At 47.4% G+C, this 20,320-nt stretch overlaps 1 protein-coding gene across 6 annotated transcripts in view; it reads right to left on the bottom strand.

Annotated features, from left to right (window-relative positions):
- Positions 1-19,629, bottom strand: part of NTM (neurotrimin) — a 769,818-nt gene extending 750,189 nt beyond the window's left edge. For 3 of the 6 annotated variants that reach the window (XM_053269723.1, XM_053269721.1, XM_053269722.1), the window contains exon 1: positions 16,028-16,391. In XM_053269723.1, the coding sequence (XP_053125698.1) occupies positions 16,028-16,109 (82 nt within the window). In that variant the 5' untranslated portion in view covers positions 16,110-16,391. Of the gene's footprint in view, positions 1-16,027; positions 16,393-19,240 lie in introns of those variants that run through there. The other 3 variants (XM_053269717.1, XM_053269718.1, XM_053269726.1) reach the window with 3 other exon arrangements.
- Between the last annotated feature and the right edge of the window lie 691 nt (positions 19,630-20,320).

The raw sequence follows: 20,320 nt of genomic DNA, 5'->3' as shown, positions 1-20,320 counted from the left end.
AACATATGTACCACTGTTCTGAGGTCATTCATCTCAAGAAATGGACGCAGCTGCGGTATCAGCCAAAGCTGATAAAAAGCAACCCTGGCCACCGCCTCAACCTGAGAAACCATGGAGAGGTGTGGATCCAAAAGTTCTCCCAGACTGCAAACCTGTTCCTTTTGGGGAAGTGTGACCCCATCTAGAACAGGCAGATCAAAATCTTCTCTAGAGTTCTGACCCCACACAATAAGTACCTCCCTCCCCACAGCCGCTGCGGCCAACCCGCAGAAAGGATGTGAACGAATGAATATCATTGCACCATCAAAATATACTGTAGGTCAGTTCTACTAGCCCTTTGAGAAGGGGAGCCCATATACCCAATTGCTTTGCATTAGTTTATCATCCCCATACTATAGGTAAGGGAATGAGGCATGGTGGCTTCCTTAATGCTATCCAGTGCATTCTTGGTAGAGCTAAGAATAGTACTGGAGAAGTTATATGTATGAAAACGCCTTGAGATACAGAACAATTGATCTCTCTATTCAACCAAAGCAGTTGACAATGGACTCTCCCACACACCAGTCAATGGTATCACTTTCCCTTTGGCTGCTCCCACTACCATTGGTACCCCAGGAGCCCAGATCTCCCCTCCTACACTAGAGCTACTGAACAACAGAACTACTAGACCTAACCAAACTACAGCAGCTGTAGAGGGACACAAGAACTCCAAGTGCTATTAATGGAAAAATAGAGGGAACCAGAGCCGAGTCCAAAGCTTGCCAACATAAACGTTTAGTTAACGTGTGTGTGTGTGTGTGTGTGTGTGTGTGTGTGTGTAAGTGGTGGTGTAATAGTGGCCTTAGAGGGGGCAAAAATGTACTGTTTCTTTTGCTTTGGTGCAGGAGTAGCAGGGAGCAATGCCATTCCTTCTTCCAACACAAACCAGTTAGCTGCCCCTCCTACCACAAGAATGCCTTCAAAATGACACTACATCATTTATTCATTACATTTATCTCCTGCTCTTCCTCCAAAGAGCCCAGAGAGGTGTGTACTTGGTCACCAGGGCTATAATTATAATTGAGTGGATGGGTGCAAAGAATCCGGGGACCCCAGGTCAACCCCTCCCTATTTTCTTCAAATTATCTCCCTCATTCCGAGGGGCTGCCAGGGAGAGGCAAGAACACAGAGCCCCTCTCCCCATGCCCCCTCTCCCCATGCCACGCCCCTGATCCTCACAAACAAACCTATGAGGAAGGTTAGGCAGAGAGGTACATGACCGGCTTAGAGTCACCCAGTGAGTTTCATGGCTGAATGGGAATATGAACTCAGGTCTTCCCGGTCATGACCTCCACCAGCCAGGGGAATGAGAGTTTCAACTCCCCTCCAAAAATTGCCAAATAGCTGCCCCCACCCACTTTTTCTCAACCTGCAAATGGTGGTGGGTGGTGGGGAGAGATCAATTTAAGCCTGCAGGCTAGTTCTCTCCTGGGGAAGAAGCAGTGAACCCAATTGACAGGTTGCATCTATTCCAGAAGTGCCAGCTCCTTTTTAATGAGCTGTAGCTCTCCTCTTTGCCCAAGTTCTGCCACCACAACTCCCCCCCCCCATCAATCCTTCCTATGCTGTTTCCTTCCTTCCTGCAGCTCCTCTTGTGAATCCTCCCTCTATTATATCTGGATTAACTGCAAATCACCCTTGATTACACTGTAGTTATTCTCAAGCCAGATTCAGCCTGTCGGCACGTGTTTGATTGCAGTCTCTTTGGGAGTCCCCTGGGACTCAGACACATCCAGAACCAGTACCGTTGGACTTGCACGCACACACAGACAGTGTTACTGAGTTGCTAATTCACCATCTCAGAAGTTGCTTTGCAGTTTGATTTCTCAATAATAGGCTTCATACGAAGCCCTTAAGCTCCTGAAAGCAATCCGAAAACCGCTTTCCCCTTCCATTTACATAAACACAAGTGGATCAGAAGGAATAATCATAGTTTATGCATTATTTGGGGGCTTTGGAGCTGGCTGCTAATGCGATGTCAGCGTTTGAAGCCTTGAAATTGTACAATAGGAAAATGTTGACATGCAAGAAAAGCTGTGCTAAAGTAAACAATAAATAATACAATATCTAATGCGGTATTCAATGACAAGTCGCTTTGGCTCACTGAATTCAGCAGGCGCTAACAAATCAGGCTCACAGTCAGCACCGTGCCTTGGTAGACCTCATTAGGCGCGATGTCACTCAAATCCAGATTTACCTCCGTGCCAAGTCACACCAAGGTAACCCCATGATTGGGCTAACAACTGGGAATAGCTGTGCTAGCCCAAGATGCTAAGATCAAGAACTCTTTCATACACATACGCGTGTGCACACACACACACACACACATACATACACACACACACACAACATTTTGGCATGCTGAGTAGAACTGTGTATGCAATCATACGGGGGGGCAAGGGGGGGGAAACCTAGCAGAAAACAAGCCAGTATGAAAAACAGAAATGTATGAACTATTTAAGACAATTTTTCACATTTTGCAAGCTCTGTGCTCTTTGCTGCAAACGTTCATCCAGAAATATTAACTGCTGCAGTGGCTACAGATGCAACAAGCTGGTCCTGAACATCCATTCCCACACTTGTGGCCAAGAAGTAAAACTGGAGATGGGGCTGTGCAGAGAGAAAGCAAGTTTTATTTCAAGGGAAGGGACAATTCCACCCCCACCTTGACAGTGTGTGTCCCTAAATGCTCCCGAGTAGCCCTCTATGCTCATTATCACTCCTTTGTTCATTGGCCTCAGAAAGAGGGGGCACAGGAGCATACCTGCTGGCCACAACCCCTGTGCCAGCATACATGTTCGCACACATACACACACACACACAGGCAGATTACTGCATATGCAATAGAAGCAATTGTCTACAGCAGCAGATCTTGAGGAGTGGCAAATTTTGGGCGGGGAGGGAAAGTTAAATCTCCCCACCACCACCACATTTTAAAAACTATCACTGCATGGCAGCGGTGTGGCAGGGATAGTGGCGAAAGTTTTTGCTCTGCTCCCACTGCAGCACCTTGGGTACCGCCTTATCTTTCTCAATTCCCATACAAGCATTCTTTCATCAAAAAGTCTATTTTTGATGAAGAATCAAAGAAGCCAGAGTGGTGTAGTGGTTAGAGTACAGGACTAGGACCGGGAAGACCCGAGTTCAAATCCCCATTCAGCCATGAGACTTGCTGAGTGACTCTGGGCCAGTCACTTCTCTCTCAGCCTAACCTACTCCACAGGGTTGTTGTGAGGAGAAAGCTAAGTATGTAGTACACCACTCTGGGCTTCCTGGAGGAAGAGCAGGATATAAAATGTAATAATAATAATAATAATAATATTCAAAAGTGACTAGTACTTTCAGGAAGTCTGGTGGTGTTGTGCCTTTTGGCTTGGCAACAATGCCTTTGGGTTTCACGCAGGTTTGGTTCTTTGTGGCATAACAAAGTCCCTGCTCTTGTTTCTTTGGGAATGGGGTGAGGGCAGCATCAACCACTCCATATACCATTGGTGTTTTAAGGAGGGAAGAATCCCAGCTGCTATTCCTGTTGGTACGCTGGGACTCTGGCTTCTAGATACAGCTGCAGCAGAGTCCTCATTTCTCCCTTGCCCAGTCACCAACTCTCACATGATGGCTTTAGTCCTTCATAGATCTTCAGATCTGAGCCCTGTTCAGATGTTTACCTTGTACATGAGTACAGGTGCCTGCAAACAGGAATATGCTTTTTGTGTGAATAACTGCACACACTTTCACTTTAAAACTGAGCCAGAGTATGAGTCTCTCAAATGCATGGTACAGATAGGAAGTGTACTACTGTACGTGCATTGAACACACGTGAGCAGGGCTTTTATAGGTTGTGAATGCAGGAGGGGTGATGGGGAAGACACCAAAAGCCAAGTATTGTCTTGAGTGTGAACCATCAATAGGTGAAGGAGGAGGGAGGGAGAGAGATGTGGTCAAAGGGCCAATTAATTTACAAGTGCTCTCAGTGTTGGATGCCTTAACTGTAAGCGCATCAAAAATCCACAATCTCCTTCTTGGCAGCAGATGAGAGCAGTGAAGGCATCACCTCTGATTTATTATTAAGAAAGAGCAAAGTGTAGATTTTTGGGGGGTGGATGGTGGGGAGAGAGGACGAAAGAGGCACCAAGTTGCCTGCTCTGCTGTTAGAATTATTGTAGGGCTGTAGATCTATCATAAGAAGTCACATTTCCAGGTTTATGGAGGAGAGGAAAGTGTGAGTGGCCCACATGGTTGCAGGCAGGGCAGAGGCTAAACTGAAGTTCAACCTTGGCATCAGAGCAGGACGAGAAATAAACTGAGGCCAAGTTCAGTCATGTTAACTAGATAGGTTATCTCCAAGTTAACTGGAGTTAAGCATGGCCGAGGTTTCACATCTTAACTCCAAATTGTGCGGCAGGCATTCACCAAACCGTGGCCAACCAAACTCCAGTAGAAGGAGAGGAGAGAGCCCCTCCCTGCTGCCTGGCCACTGAGGCACATCTCTGCCACCTTTATGATTGCAATTTGGAATAGGCACAAAACTGCACTTATAGCTGAGTCAGCATTCGGGTGTAATGCTTCAGCAGCAAAACCTCAGTGGTTGGGGGCGAAACTTAGAGATAATGGAAGGTTGCAGTTGGAGTTTGGCAAGGCAAACCAGAGTTATCTTTTGGCCCGTAACCATGGTTTAATGCATTCGGGTATACTGCAGTTACAGCCTCGGCCAGCTATAACTGTGATTCTCTTGAACTCTGAACTCAGCCTGAGTGTTAGTCTTGAGCAGATGCCACCAAGGAGTTAGGGTTAGCTTTGTGTTATTGTGGGCCCTTAGGCTAGAATGCATCCTTAACTCTCTCTCCGATATGTTCATATGAACCCACCATGTGCATTCTTAATACATTGGGGGGTTAATTCGTGGGTTCATGTAGAAAACACTGAATAAGAAGGCTGAACTACTCAATGCACCTCGTTAGTCTACAGATGAGCTGAACAACTGTTGGACTACTGCTCCCATCCTCCCTGACTACTGGCCACTGTGCCTGGGGAAAATGGAGCAAGAGGGGATGAGAGTCCCTGGGCCACCAGGATCAGTGTTTCATTGAAACACTGGCTGGCTTGGGGCTTCTTTCCCTGCCTGAATCCCAGTGACTCAGGGTAAGGAAACCCCACCACCACCCATCAGCACTTCTATGAAATGCTGAATGGGGAGGATCAGGAGAGGGTCCAACCCTCTCCTGGGTAGTGTCCATGCCCCCCTGCATCAACATCACTGGCAGAGAACGTGTGTGCAATGCCCAATAAAGGGGGGCTGCCAGTAGGATCTTGTCCCCTGGCAAGCTCCCTACACACCTGCCTGGGAGTGATGGGAGCTGGTCCAACATCAGCTGGAGGGCTGAAGTTGTGAAACTCTTGTCTACAGGTCCCTCACATCACATTAAGTTGCCCAACCAGGCAGTGGTTTATATGCGACCCAGAAGAGATAAATTAGGAATGTTACTCTTCCCTTAGCACTGTAGTAGGCCTGTCTAGTTTGACTGTCAAGACACCCACTTCCAGCTTGTCACTTTCATTGTATCTAGGGGTGTGCACAAAACCAATTTGCCTGGTTTGGTTTGAGTCCAGACTAGAACCACAGCTTGGCTCGAGTTTACGCTGATTTGGGGGTTCTAAGATTTATTTATTTTTAAGGCACACAAATAGCCACTCTGCATGCATGGTGGCCTTCAAAATGCCCATCGTGAGCTGGGAGATGGTCAAAAAGGCCTGAAAATGGGCCTTAATGGCCCAAAGAAGACCAGGGGGGGCTGGTGAGGGAGGGGGAACCTTCTGAGACCCCCACCCTATGGCCACAGGAGCACCCCCTGGAGGCTGGGTAAGCCTTTTAAAAAGGGGGTTATTTAAACACAGAACCCCCAAATTGGCTCTGATCCAGGTTGGGGGGTTCAGCTCAAGGGCAAGCCCTCAAGCCGGCCTGATTCGATGGTGAACCAGTTTGACCTCAAGCCAGTTCACACATCTCTAATTGTATCCTCTTCGCCACCCCACCTCCGGCTGGCAACAAGAGGCAGCTCTCCATTCCTCACGTTGTGGTCTCGGGATCTTGGGAATTAGGTTGATTCTCTTTTCTCTTCCTGCTCTTTAAAGGCAAGTCAGCATGGAACATAGTAGGCCCTGCCAGTTTGACCTAGATCTGTCAAGTTGTCATTCCCGCCCCAAACACTCAAAAATAGGAAAATAAAAGTTTGGGAAAAAGTTACTTTAGCATTAAAGCAGCCAAGGGGGTGGAGTGGTAGGAAGAGCCCCAAAACAGTTGCTTAGACTCCTTGGCTCACCAAGAATCAAAGCACAAGGCAAGTGCTTGAAGGGAAAGGCGGGCGGGCGGGGAGAACTAAAGCAAGAGGCGCCAAGATGTTATTAAAGAGTTGTGAAGGCCAAACATTAGGAGTGGGAAGCAGCAACAGAAAGCTTCTGTGGTATGTCATACTACCCGTGATTGTGGCAGACTCTCTTCAGACACAGCTCTAGCTGACCAGAGCCACTGAAAAGCATAACGTCAGGCCTCTGCCTCGTCTATTTATGAAAATGTTCAGAAAGAGACAGTGAAAGCATTCCAGCTCCATTCATGCTATTTACTCTTATGTGCAACTTAAGTGGGCTAGAAAGCAATAAAAAAATGTCTTGTTTAAACTGCATGTACATTTCAGCCTCCTGCAACAATTATTATAGTTGTTGGGTGACAGCATACCTAAAACATCAACTCCAGTCTCCCCTGATTCATCTCTTTACAGTCATAAGAAGAGCTTCCTTTTAAAGTGGGGTGGGGGGGTAGGAGCACAGATTTGCAGAGTTGAATGCTGCCCAGGGATGGGGAAAAAGTATATTGGGACCCACGAATAGATTTCTGGTTGGGTTAGGGAATCAATCCCTAACCAACAAGAAGCCCACTTCAACCCCGTGCTTCCAAGTTAAGAAGAAGAAGAAGAAGAAGAAGTCTACACTTGCTTCCCTGAGCCAATGTTTTGAACCTGGTGGACTGAAGAGTTCTAGCCCAAACTGAAGTAGATCCTCCTGCAAGTCCGATATTTACCAACCCCTGCCGTATGCCATGCATGCATTCTGTGCTTTTATCATACATTCATGGAATTGTAGTACACAGACACACATGCTTACATATGAGGCACAGTTCAATAGCATTTGCAAGGGCTTGGTCACACACAGCAGGACTTCCCTAGCTTAACCCAAGTGGTTTTTCAAACTGATATTTCACAACACAGTATGGAGACTTTTGGGAGAGGGCTGCAATTTTGGAAAGTTAAGGGAAAGTCATACTTTGTGCACGGAACTTGATGTATACACATACTTCTGGAATGTGACCATATTACATGTTAAGTTGAGGGCCACCTGTTTGTCCAAAGTGATCCAATTTCTCCAGGCTCCCCCCGCCCTAAACAGACAGGTGGAAAAGGTTGGTTTCATGCCATTTTAGAGGCATCACTGGATTCCATGCAGGTGCCAGATTCCACCATCACCCCCCACCCATTTTTCAAGGGTTGGCAGTCTTGGGACATCATTAGGTCACACCTAAGAAATCTCAGGTTTTTGGATCCATTCAATCAGGCAACGTTCACTAAGTTCATGACTGAGGCAGGTATACTTGATTTTTACAACTTGAATGGCAAATGTGGGGTGTGTGTTCTCATGTGTATATGATCTGCATTGAGACAATGACAAATGGGGTGGGGGAGGTTAAAGCTCCCCGCTCCCATGCCATGGTCCCAATCCACCCCCATGGCTGCCATTCAAGCTATAAAAATAACCAAGTACACCAACTCCAGTCACATACTTAATGCTATGCATGGTTTGGCCCTTTGAGTCATAAAGCAAAAAATTACAGATGCACAATGTATGCTGTGTAATTGGGATGTCCAAGACTGTAAACATTTGTTATATTGCTATTATTTATTAGGTACTGATTGTTGGCTGCCAAGGTGAATAACAATGATTTTATCGAGCGGAGTAGTAAATATTGACCCCAGTGAAGTCAAGGCTATTATTATTTTCTGCAAGGGACAATAAATCTTGATATTAGCAGAAAGAAGTCAATATATTTGTTTAAGTACACATTCATTGGAACTATCATGCAGACAGCGAGAAGGGGGAACAAAAGGCAGCGCTCTCCAGACATTTTTTTTTTTTTAGAACAATATACCACACCATGCTGCGTAAAAATAGGACTGAACTATTACTGTAGCGATTTGTTGTTTAGAACAGTCTTTCAGAAGAGAGGACTTGGCAAGCCTGTGTCATTCGACTGCTATCTTGAAAACGTGTAAACTCTCATCCATAAACACCATCCTGTCTGGGAAATATTTTAAGTGCCTTTTGCCAGTTTTCAGTTGGCAAACAAGCTGCAATCAGACCATTGTTGCTTCCGTGAAGGCTACTGTAGCACCGGAACATAGGAACACAGGAAGCTGCCATATATTGATTCTGACCATTGGTCCATCTAGTTCAGTATTGTCTTCACAGACTGGCAGCGGCTTCTCCAAGACCGCAGGCAGGAATCTCTCTCAGCCCTATCTTGGAGATGCTGCCAGGGAGGGAACTTGGAACCTTCTACTCTTCCCAGAGCAGCTCCATCCCCTGAGGGGAATAACTTACAGTGCTCACATGTGGTCCCCATTCAAATGCAACCAGGGCAGACCCTGCTTAGCTAAGGGGGACAAGTCATGCTTGCTACCACAAGACCAGCTCTCCTAAGTTGGGACAAAACTACTGAGCTGTGAACTAGAGGTCCTCTAGGGGTCCTCTCAAGAAACCCTACCTAGGCAGTGGTTCTCAAATTTTTGTCCCCAGATACTGTTGGACTACAGTTCCCATCATCAATTACCTCCAGCCACTGCAGCTGTAGATGATCGGAGCTGTAGTCCTACAACATTTGGGGACCCAAGTTTGAGAGTCCCTGCCCTGGAGAGCTGATGTAATCCCCAGCATCTCCAAGTAAGGCTGGGAAAAACTTCTGACTGAAGTCATGGAAAGCTACTGTGCAGAATGGTCATTGCTCTGACTCCATATAAGGCAGCTTTCTATGTTTTTATACATGTAAGGAGTAAACTTTAATGGCAACCAAACTCTGCCATTAACAACCAAGCACCAGTAATTTTAGCCTACGGTGCCGATTCTAAGTTGCCAGGCAAACTATATGAGGTGACAGCATCTGGCCTTCCTTTCTTTCCCCTCTTTTAGGAAATTTTTGCTCTGCTTAGAAGAGGGGGGGGGCGCGTAGTTTGCTTGTTTGCTTCTGGTAGAGGAACAAAAAAGGCAAAAGCCAAACAAAACTGGACAGAATGCATGCATTACGGGGAACCAATTCTTCTAAGAGGGAGCTGCAGGATTGCTAGAAAGAGACAAGGATACAGAAACAGCTGCGGATGGGTTCGCTGTGTGTTGTTGGTGCAGAAAGCTCCTGTGCCTGTGCTTCAGAATCAGGATCTCTTATTAATCAAGTTCTTGTACACTGGCCAAGGCCCTCGGGAGCTAATCGCCCCTTCCTGCACCTCTTGCCTTTGCTGCTAATCAAACACAGGTACCTGCGGAATTCTTTGTCTTGCACACCTCAAAAGGGATGTGCTACTGCAACTGCATCTCTTGTCTATTGCAGTTGTGAGAAAGCAGAAAGCAGCAGCCATAGCTAACTCCACAAATCTTAAAATACAAGTGGAAAACAGAAGTGTGGTGTGGGGGATGGCTCAGAATGTAGATTGCTTCCTAAGTAGGCCTACTGGATCGATGCAACCAGGTCAGGTTATTGCAAGACACATCAAAGGCTACCTGTCTGTGATGATCTTTTGGCCAATGCACATCTCTTCTGCTTCCCTTTTCTTAAAGGACATCAACCACCTATCAGTCACCTTCCCTACATTCTTTCTAGCCCTCAACTGGACCACAAAGCTACTTTTGGCCCTAAAGCAAGGCTGGGCAAACTTGGCTCTCCAGATGTTGTTGAACTACAATTCCTATCACCCCCAGCTACAACTATGGCTGGGGATGATAGGAGTTGTAGTTCAACTACATCTGGAGAGACAAGTTTGCCCAGCCCTTACTGCATGAGGTTTTAATCCCATCCAAACTGGCAGCTTTCACTTCTCTCACAAAGTCTGGATTGTTTGCATTCTAATAGGTTTGTTCTGAGCAGTTCATGAACACTCAGCATTACTACACCAGCTGAGGCAAGGAGCATTGGAGGATTAATTGCCACAATCACAATGCAAAGCATGAAGCACACAGAGCTGGAATGGGAAAGGGGGGAAAGGATATGGGTACAAACAAAATCCAAAGGTATATTTGAATAAAGGACCTGCAGGTCAAGCAAGCAGTGGGTGGGGGTGGGGGTTGGCTTCAGCTGTAGTTAGTTAGGGCTCAGCTCTAGCAACAAGTAGCTTCTCAGCAAAGATGGCTTTCCCCTCCCCAAAGCTTTGTTGCTATGCAGGTTTAGGCTTGGCGAATTATAGCTTCAACAAATATTTGCTAGGAAGTTCATCCTCGTAGGTTTCAACTAATCCGCTAATCCAGATGGCCCATGTCTTGCTGTCAGATTCGGCAGACTTCAAGATGTGAATTCTTATCTGCATTCACTAAAGGGGAGTGGGCGGGCGTGGGGGTGGGGACGACCCAGCCAAGTGGATTGGTACTATTCCATGATGAAGCTACATGCAAAAGCACTGTTCAACACAGCCTAAATTGAGATACAGAAATGGCACAGATTCTGACTTTTCAGAAGGATGAAATAGACACCTGAAGTCCGGTCAATCTTCAAAAAAAAAAAAAAAAGGTGAGAGTGGTTTGTGAACAGAAGGGGAACTCCTGATTGGCTGAGCCCTACCAATGAAATGCCATCTTTTAAATCCTGCCACTACAACCTGAGGTTCTTCAACAGGAAGCCTACTTTAGCTGACCTGAAAAAGTATTTCCAGCCTCCCAACTTTGCCCCAGGGAATCCTGGATTCCTTAGAAGTTTATCAGAGGTTCTCCAACTGGAGATCAACATGAGCAAACAACGCTCCACAAGAGAAAGCTGGCTCATCACTATGAACATTTCCCCTACAGATTGTAGAGCTGCAGAGCAATGAGGCAGCTCATGTATCCTAGAAGTGAGAGGACAGCTGGTCTTGTGGTAGCAAGCATGACTTGTCCCTGTAGCTAAGCAGGGTCTGCCCTGGTTGCATATGAATGGGAGACTAGAAGTGTGAGCACTGCAAGATATTCCCCTCAGGGGATGGAGCTGCCACTCTGGGAAGAGCAGAAGGTTTCAAGCTCCCTACCTGGCTTCTCCAAGATAGGGTTGAGAGGAATTCCTGCCTGCCACCTTGGAGAAGCCGCTGCCAGTCTGTGAAGACAAAACTGAGCTAGATAGACCAATGGTCTGACTCAGTATTTGGCAGCTTCCTATGTTCCTATGAAGTGTATGTCCTAGAAGTGCTCCCAAACAGGGGAGTGGCCCAGGAGCTGGCCAAGACTGGGGAGAGGGGCTGGCCAAGACATGGAGTGGCCCAGGCAAAGGTGCTTGCCTCTTACCCCTGGACTTGCAAGTGGCCTCCACATCCCCTAAAGTCAAATTGTGCCGTTGAGTTGGTGTTGACTCCTGGCAACCACAGAGCCCTGCGGTTTTCTTTGGTAGAATACGGAGGGAGGGTGGTACCATGGCCATCTCCCACGTGGTATGAGATGATGCCTTTCAGCACCTTCCTATATTGCTGCTGCCCGAAAGATGTTTCCCATAGTCTAGGAAACATACCAGCGGAGATTCAAACATAAGAACAGCCCTGCTGGATCAGGCCCAAGAAGGCCCATCTAGTCCAGCATCCTGTTTCACACAGTGGCCCACCAGATGCCTCTGGGAAGTACACAGGCAGGAGCTGAGGGCATGCCCTATCTCCTGCTGTTACTCCCCTGCAACTGGTACTCAGAGGCATCCTGCCTTTGAGGCTGGAGGTGGCCTTTAGCCCTCCAACTAGTAGCCTTTGATAGACCTCTCCTCCATGAGGTTATCCAAACCCCTCTTAAAGCCATTGTTGGCTGTCACCACATCTTGTGGCAGAGAATTCCACAAGTTGATTATGTGTTGTGTGAAAAAGCACTTCCATTTGTTGGTCCTAAATTTCCTGGCAATCAATTCCATGGGATGACCCCGGGTTCTACTGTTATGTGAGAGGGAGAAGAATTTCTCTCTATCCACTTTCTCCACACCATGCATTATGATCTGAGAGCACAAATAGCTGTTTTCCCCACCACCACCCCAAATTTTGATAGGAGAGGAGGAGCCACTGCCTCAGCAATGACTGTCCACCACCACTTACCAATATACTGGGTGGGAGGGGAGAGACACACAGCAGCATAATACACAGTGCAGGCTGTGCCCCCAGGGTCCCCCACAACCTGGTACCATTGCTGCTCCCAAACCTTATACACAGATGAGTAGGTGTCAAACTAAGCTTGCAAGCTAGTGCTGCCCCAGAAGGAGAAATGAGAAAATGTTTCCTCTTCTCACCTCCCCTACATCATCATTTTCCTCCCATCTAGATCAGCAGTAGGCAACCTTGGTTCTCCAGCTCTTGATGAACTCCCATCATCCCCAACCACAGTTTAATATGACTAGGGATGATGGGAGTTGTAGTTCAACCATACCTGGAGAGCCAAGGGATCTAGATTCAGAGGAGCCACAGCCATTTTTTGAAAGACAGTTTTGAAGCTGCCAACAACAACCCAACAACAAGGAGAGGAGAGCTGGTGGTAGCAAGCATGACTTCTCCCCTTAGCTAAGAAGGGTCCGCCCTGCTTACATATCCTAGAAGTGAGAGGACAGCTGGTCTTGTGGTAGCAAGCATGACTTGTCCCTTTAGCTAAGCAGGGTCTGCCCTGGCTGCATATGAATGGGAGACTAGATGTGTGAGCACTGCAAGATATTCTCCTCAGGGGATGGAGCCCCTCTGGGAAGAGCATCTAGGTTCCAAATTCCTTCCCTGGCAGCATCTCCAAGATAAGGCTATAGGCTGAGAGAGACTCCTGCCTGCCACCTTGGAGAAGCCACTGCCAGTCTGTGAAGACAATACTGAGCTAGATAGACCAATGGTCTGACTCAGTATATGGCAGCTTCCTATATTCCTATCCCAAACACCTTTTCTGTAGTTCAGAATGCAATTGTACTCCCACACTGGCAGCCAGAAGACATCAATGGTTTTCAGCTTAATTGCCCAACATTTTATTGCCTACATTTCCACAGAAAATACTGCCACTTGTCACCACGGGTTTTTGCAACAGAAGCAAGTTCTAAACTCACTCTGCCTTTTTGAGAGATCCTGAATGCATACAGTTCAGAAAACATTCAGTGGGGTTCTCTTCAGCTACCACAGCTTAGGATTTTGTCTGATCAGTAAGTGCCCCTCGGTGGCTGCCTATGCAGGGGTGTAGCTGCAATTGAGTGGATGGGTTCAAAGAACCCGGGGGCCCCAGCTCCTGAGGACCCCCCAGATCCACCCCTCCCTATTTGCTTCATTATCTCCCTCCCTCCAAGGGGCTGCCATGGAGAGGAGTGCACACAGTCCTCCATTCCCCTAGCTGCATCCCTGTGCCTATAGCAACACTTTGCAGGAAAGAACACCACTATTGCATCAATGAATTAATGTATTACTTTGATCATTTGAAAGGGTGTGATGGACAGAGTTCCCACCGGAACAGGGTGGCAAAGAATGACAGGTAGCAAATAGATAAGGCGCCCAGAGAAGGTCTAGCGGCATAGGGAAGGAAGAGCGGCCTGAGAAGTCACAGAACTGGGACACAGAATACAGGTCAATTTGGGGTCTGCACCAGTCCTGCAGAGAGGTTCCAGACACTTGAATGCTCCCCAATGGCAAGAGTCTCCCTGCATGTAGAAAGTTAACATGTCAGGGTTAAACATAGCTTTTCCTCGATGTCCTAATTCTCTACATACACGATGTATTTTTATGGGAGCATTCAAGGATATGACACACACCCCGTAAGTAGCGAAATCCAGAAGTCTACCAACTCATTGTTTGGGTACGGGGAGCCTAGGTTTACAACCTTGGTTGCTGCAGAATCAGGGAGACAGCATTGGTATTTTATCCACAGCAGTGCCAGCACTGACAAACCATAACTGCCCAGTCTGCCTCCATTCACTCCACCAGGCAACCCTCTGTGTGTGGCATTACATCTTCTCTACCAGGCTTCTACACCTTTTTCAGTGAACAAGTCCCAGGCAGGAATGAAAGTCTGATTGCATTACAGGTTAATGACTCTCTGGACATGGGATAACCTCCATAGACAAACACTTTCTGCCCTGCATCAGCGTTGCATAACACAACACAATGTGTTCCATCTGACTAAAATCATGCACACTTTCCTGGAAAAACTAGACTATGCCAAACACCACCACACAGTATTGCCAGAATGGTAGAGACAAACATAAAGGTCTTTCCCCCCCCCCCGCATCAAAAGGCCCAGCTTTGTGCACACCTGTGTGCCTGCCTCCCACACCCAGCTGCCAATCTATTCTTCACCAAGCTTGGTTCCACAGGTCACCCTAGGCCTGCTTTGGATTAATCCACACACCACTTCTTTTCCCTTTACCCCAGGGATTTCCCTTTGACTCTGGAGGGGAGTGAATTAAGTCTCCATCAAGTCTATTGACCTCAGCTGGAGAGGTCAGAGGATTATGAGGAAAGTATTTAATCAAGTTTATGGAAAGGGCTCACAAGTCAGAAGGAGGAAGAAAGCCTCTTGGGAGAGAAATGTCAAGGGAAGTCTCTTGATTCTGTCCACACTTTCAGTATACTTAGCTCTGTGCAGTCTGGTTAAGAAAGATGGCATGGGTGGGCAGTGGGGGGGAACACTCTATGAAAGGGTGGGAGGTCTATGATCTACAGAGAAAGAAGTTTCCCTACCTTTAAAATCTCACAGAGAGAGCTGCAGAGCGGAAAGGAGCATGAGCGAGCACATACGCACACACCTAGGGACAGTTCATACCGAGCAACAAACTCATATCACTAAGACATCAGTGGAGAGAAATCAAAGCCATAGAAGGAGAGTGTCCTTTTAAAAAGGGAAACCAACAGCTGCCGTAGAATCTTTGGCTCCTTCACATAGTACCTAGTGACAGTGTCAACACAGGAGCAGGATGTGCACGTATGCACACATTGCACACACACACACACATCTTCTGAAGTGGGCCCTCTCTCTGTAGTGCAGACATAGAGGAGACCTTTGCCCACCACTCTTAAGATGATCCCATTCTCAACCCTTTCACTTCCTACCCAGCAAATGCTCTCACATACCATCTCCAGTTCAATCCTTTGCCCCCTTCCTCCCCACAGCATAGCCACAACTGCTGCAAGTTGAAGCTTGTGTGAATGAGAGATTCAAAAGGTACCAGCAGAATTTCAGAAGCCCAAGTTATTTTTTTGTGGGTGGTGGTGGTGTGGATTTGGTCGTTTCCCAGCCAATACCTCTCTCTTCCCCCCCCCATCCCTTTCCCCCCCCTTTTGCACTTACAAGTGTGGAAGTTTGGACATTGAAGTTTCCATCCACCCCCTTCCCCATGGAGGACCCCAGGCAAGGAATACTTGAGTCTCGATCTTGGCAATCTGTCACCTATATATTGCATGCATTTGCGTTGCCACCGAAAGATCTCTGCAAGAGAGAGTAAAAACTCACTCCGATCTCCATCACCACTAGCCGTAACACCGGCCAAAAAACTCAAGCCATCAACCGGCATCCACCGATGCACACCAGCCCTACTTCGACAGAAGGAGGGAGAACCAAAATCGATAATAGATTTTAGAAAAGGCGCGGGGGGTGGGAAGGGGGGCGCACAGAAAGCAGCCAGAGAGGGGAGGCTATTCTGCATCTCGCTGCTTCTTTCTCCCTTGCAGAAAAAGGAGCCACAGAGAAGCCAATCCGTGCAAGCGAGAGAAGAGAGGAGCCCTCTTACCTTGGAAGAGGAACAGCGATGCCATCCCGGCCAGGATTGTCCAAAAGAGAGGGCTGCGCATTTTTGCTAGAAGTCCAGTCATGCTCGAGGTGGTGAGGGGGGCTGTATAGATCTAGCTGCGTTTGGCAGGTCTCCCGTTCCAACGGCTCGTCTCTTTCCCTGTCCGATCGCCTGGCAATGTTAAGCAGCAGAAAGAGGCTCTTCTGCTTTCCCCTCTCTTGCTTGAAGGGGGAGGGGGTGGAATCCAGTGTTTGACGGAAGGACTGAAGCCCCAGCCGAAGAGACTACGCGCACACACACACGAGAGAGAGAGAGAGAGAGAGAGAGACTTCTCAGTAATTATCTCCACTCATAGTCTGGCACCGAGACACGCTCCAAGATATGGGATGCGGTCAGCCCTCCTACGCGGCGCACTCATTGGTTCTCATCCAAGGACTGACAAAGCGACAACACACAACCCTCTCGCACGTTTCCAGAGAGTTGCTGAGTGTCAAAGAGACGTGGAACCGGGAGGAGGACAACTACTTGCTTTGTTGTTTGGGTTATTTAAAAAAACAAAAACTGGATCAGCTACACCAGGAGTGACTCCGGATTAATAACTCTGGAATCCCTCCCTTTCTGAAAATGACACCGTTCTTCAGAGGGATTTTAAGGATTTGGGCTGCAACTCTTTGCATACTATGTGCTTGGGAATAGGGCTGTTTACTTCCCTGCTAACAGAGCAAAGAGGCACCTTTTAAAGTGGCGACTCTCTTCTGTTTAGCAGGAGGAGAGCAATCAGCCCTATCCAGCCCCAGCACAGCACCCCTCCAGTGTCTATTGCCTTGTGTTTCTTTTTTGACTGGGACCATTTTGGGAACAGAGAACCATCTTTATTATTAGGATTATTATTATCTAATTGCTTTGATAACTGTCCCACTGAAAAACAGTGTATATAATAAACAAACAAACAACAATAATGATAGTTCACACATTACATTTGAAGTATGAATGTGGCAGACTGGTGTTTTATTACCTTCATATCCCATCGCCGCCGCTTCTTATCTTGGCCCCCCTGGTGGCAATAGCGGGCGCTGTGGCTATCAGGCCTGTGCAGTTCAACTATGGACGTTGCATGCCTGTGACGTCACAGGTATGCAACATCCATAGTTGAACTGTACAGGCATGCAGTTCAGCTGGAGAGGCGCACAGTCTGGCCAGAGATGCTTGGACAGCCGCAGCGCCCACCTCTGCCACAGGTGGGGGGCGGGGGTGGCCTGCACCACTCAGCTCACCCCCACCCCCTGGAGGCCAAGATAAGAAGCAGTGGTGGGGCAGAGGCGGCGGCAGGGCAGGGGTCTCGGGGTGGTCTGCTTGGGGGCGCCTTGGGGCCCCCCGATCTTCTAGGCCCAGGGACATTTGTCCCTGCTTGTCCAACAGATGCTATGCCCATGCACCCACCCCAGTTACATTCAGAGGGGCTCTTTTTTATTTTATTTATTTATTGTTAAATTTATATACCGCCTTTCATTAAAAACAATCCCAAGGTGGTTTATAAAAGTTAACACACATATAATAAAAGTGACAGTTAAAAGTATTAAGCTAAAACTATGAAAACAAATCTGATTTAAAATATATAAAATACAAAGATAGAAACGCTACATGGATAAAAACACAGAGAAGCAGCAATAGAAACAATCATGTAAAGGCCTGGATAAAAAGCCAAGATTTAACTAGCTTTCTAAAAAGTGGTTAGGTTCCAAGTTATCCCTGTTGATTTCTGGCTTCTGACCCCTGGCCCAAGGTCCAGGGACTCCACCCCACCCCCACCCCCCGGGGCTCCTCAAATACTCTTTAGTTTGTTCCGGGTGGTATGGTCCCCACACTATTCTGCCAGCCCATGATGTGCTGGGTGCCGAGTGTGACTGTGACCTGAGCGGGATGCTTTAGAGACAGAGCGGGGAGTGGAGAGAGAAATATGAGGGATGGGGATATGTTAAGTTGTGTGTTGAAATGTTTCAGCTAATGCATATTTGCATAAATATACCTGATTTATATATTATATACAGTCTTTTGAGTTCCATTGCTGTTTGTACCCTCAAGAACCCACATGTTAAAAATACTCTGTGTGTCACAGTGTACGTGTAGGGCATGATGCTTAACTTGCAGCAGGGTGGGGGATGCCTTTAGGTCCAAAGGCTCCAGAATTACCTAGGTGCACCTCTGGTTACATTACAAATATTTATATACCACTTTTCAACAAAAGTTCCTAAAGAGAGGTAGGTAGGTAGGGGTGTGTGTGTGTGTGTGTGGTTCCCTGTCCCCAAAGGGTTCACAATCTTAAAAAAGAAGTGTAAGACAGACACCAGCAACAGCCCCTGGAGGAATGCTGTGCTGGGGATGGACAGGGCCAGTTGCTCTCCCACTGCTCAGTCAAGAGGATCACCACTTTTAAAAGGTGCAGGATTGTAAAAACTAGTGGCATGGGGTCACAGGCCCTGTGTGAGCACTGTAAGATATTCCCCTTAGGGGATGGAGTCGCTCTGGGAAGAGCAGAAGGTTCCAAGTTTCCTCAAGAAAGGGCTGAGAGAGATTCCTGCTTGCAACCTTGGAGAAGCTGCTGCCAGTCTGTGTAGACAATACTAAGTTAGATGGACCTATGGTCTGACTCAGTATATGGCAGCTTCCTATTTTCCTATGAGAAGAATAATTTGTTCTTTGTTACCCTTGCTGAACTACTGCTCCCACCACCACAGCCATAATTTATTAGAGCTGGGTGTGATGGCAGCTGTAATTCAGGAACATGGTCTGACTCAGTATATGGCAGCTTCTTATGCACTGCTATTCTCAGGCTTCTGCAGCAATGCCCCTGAAAAAGGCCCCCATTACTTCTCAAGAATTTGCTACCAGTGTTCTCCTGCACTTGTAGAGTTCAGCTGAAATTTCCCGGGCTATACACTCAAACAGCAAGCAAGCCACCCAACTCTGCACCCATTTCAGGTAGACGCCCTGAGCAACCACCTGGCTTGCCCACCCCTTAAGGCCTGGCCTGGGGCTCAGGCTCTAGGTGTAGGGAAGGATGTAGGGGCAAAAGCCCCCTTTCTCCTCTTCCCATAGCAATGCAAACAAGGAACACCTCTGCTGCCACCGCCAAGCTTGGGGGCATCATCCGAGACTACATGCGCGTCACTGCCATTACCTCAGCAGCATGGCCCAAAAATCCCGAGCACTTACCTGCAAACAGAGGAGAGTCCTGCTACAGTCCTTCGCCTCAGGCAGCAAGATGTTTGGGACTCCACTTGGGCCAACAAGGCTCTCCAGCCGTTGTTGGGTTCCAATTCCCATCCTCCCCTGCTACACGTTGCAGAGGGGGCAATGGAAATTGTAGTCCAACAGCTCCCCTCAGGTCAGCCAGCCACTGCGACAGAGCTCCAACATGACCACACTGAATGTTTTCTGTCCTGAGGGCAGAGCTAGTACCGTCGGGCTAAGTTGCAAGCATTTCGCCTAGAGTTTAGGAAGAATGCCCCACAGCTATGTGACAATGGAGCAGTCTGAGGACTGAACTGTAAAAGTTTATCCTCAGTGGAGTTTACTTCTGAGTAAACCCTTTGGGCAACTTCCACTCCAGCCCAGGCCCTCTGGTTTTATGGTCAGCCCACTGCCCAGAAGCCAAGCAGCTGCAGCTGTTCCCATCCTTTTGTCTCATGGCGGGAAAAGCACCACCTGCTAGATTCTGAGCGTCTTCTTAAAGGCACAGGAGAAAAGCCAGCAGCAACAAAATGGCAAAGCAATCCCCAGCATGCCTGCTAAATGCACAGCAGGACAGGCTTTATTTATGTTGGTTATTTAAAACATGGCTTTCTCGAAGCTCAGAGCAGTTTGTCAACGTTTCAAAGCACACAAAACATAATGTTACATTTTTTTTATTGTGTGTGTTTGTTTTGCTGGTCATAGCAACAGAGCCGCCCCTACTAACAGAGCAAAGAGCCACCTTTTAAAAGTGGTGATTCTCTTGATGGAGCAGAGGGAGAGCAACTGGCCCTATCCGTCCCCAGCACAGCATCCTTTCAGTGGCTGTTGCTTATGTCTATCTTTTTGGATTGTGAGCCCTTTGGGGACAGGGAGCCATTTTATTTGTTTGCTTATATCTATGTAAACCGCTTTGGGAAGTTCTGTTGAAAAGCGGTATATAAATATTTGTTGTGTATGTAGTATTCATAGAATGAAATAAAGAACTGTCTGATTGACACAAAATATACAAAAATATCTCCAAACATGCATATACAGTGATTAGCAACAGCTCTTCTACCA

This window comes from Hemicordylus capensis, chromosome 8 (genome assembly GCF_027244095.1).
Source record: "Hemicordylus capensis ecotype Gifberg chromosome 8, rHemCap1.1.pri, whole genome shotgun sequence".
Lineage (NCBI taxonomy): Eukaryota > Metazoa > Chordata > Lepidosauria > Squamata > Cordylidae > Hemicordylus > Hemicordylus capensis.
This window is presented reverse-complemented; position numbering and strand designations above follow the sequence as displayed.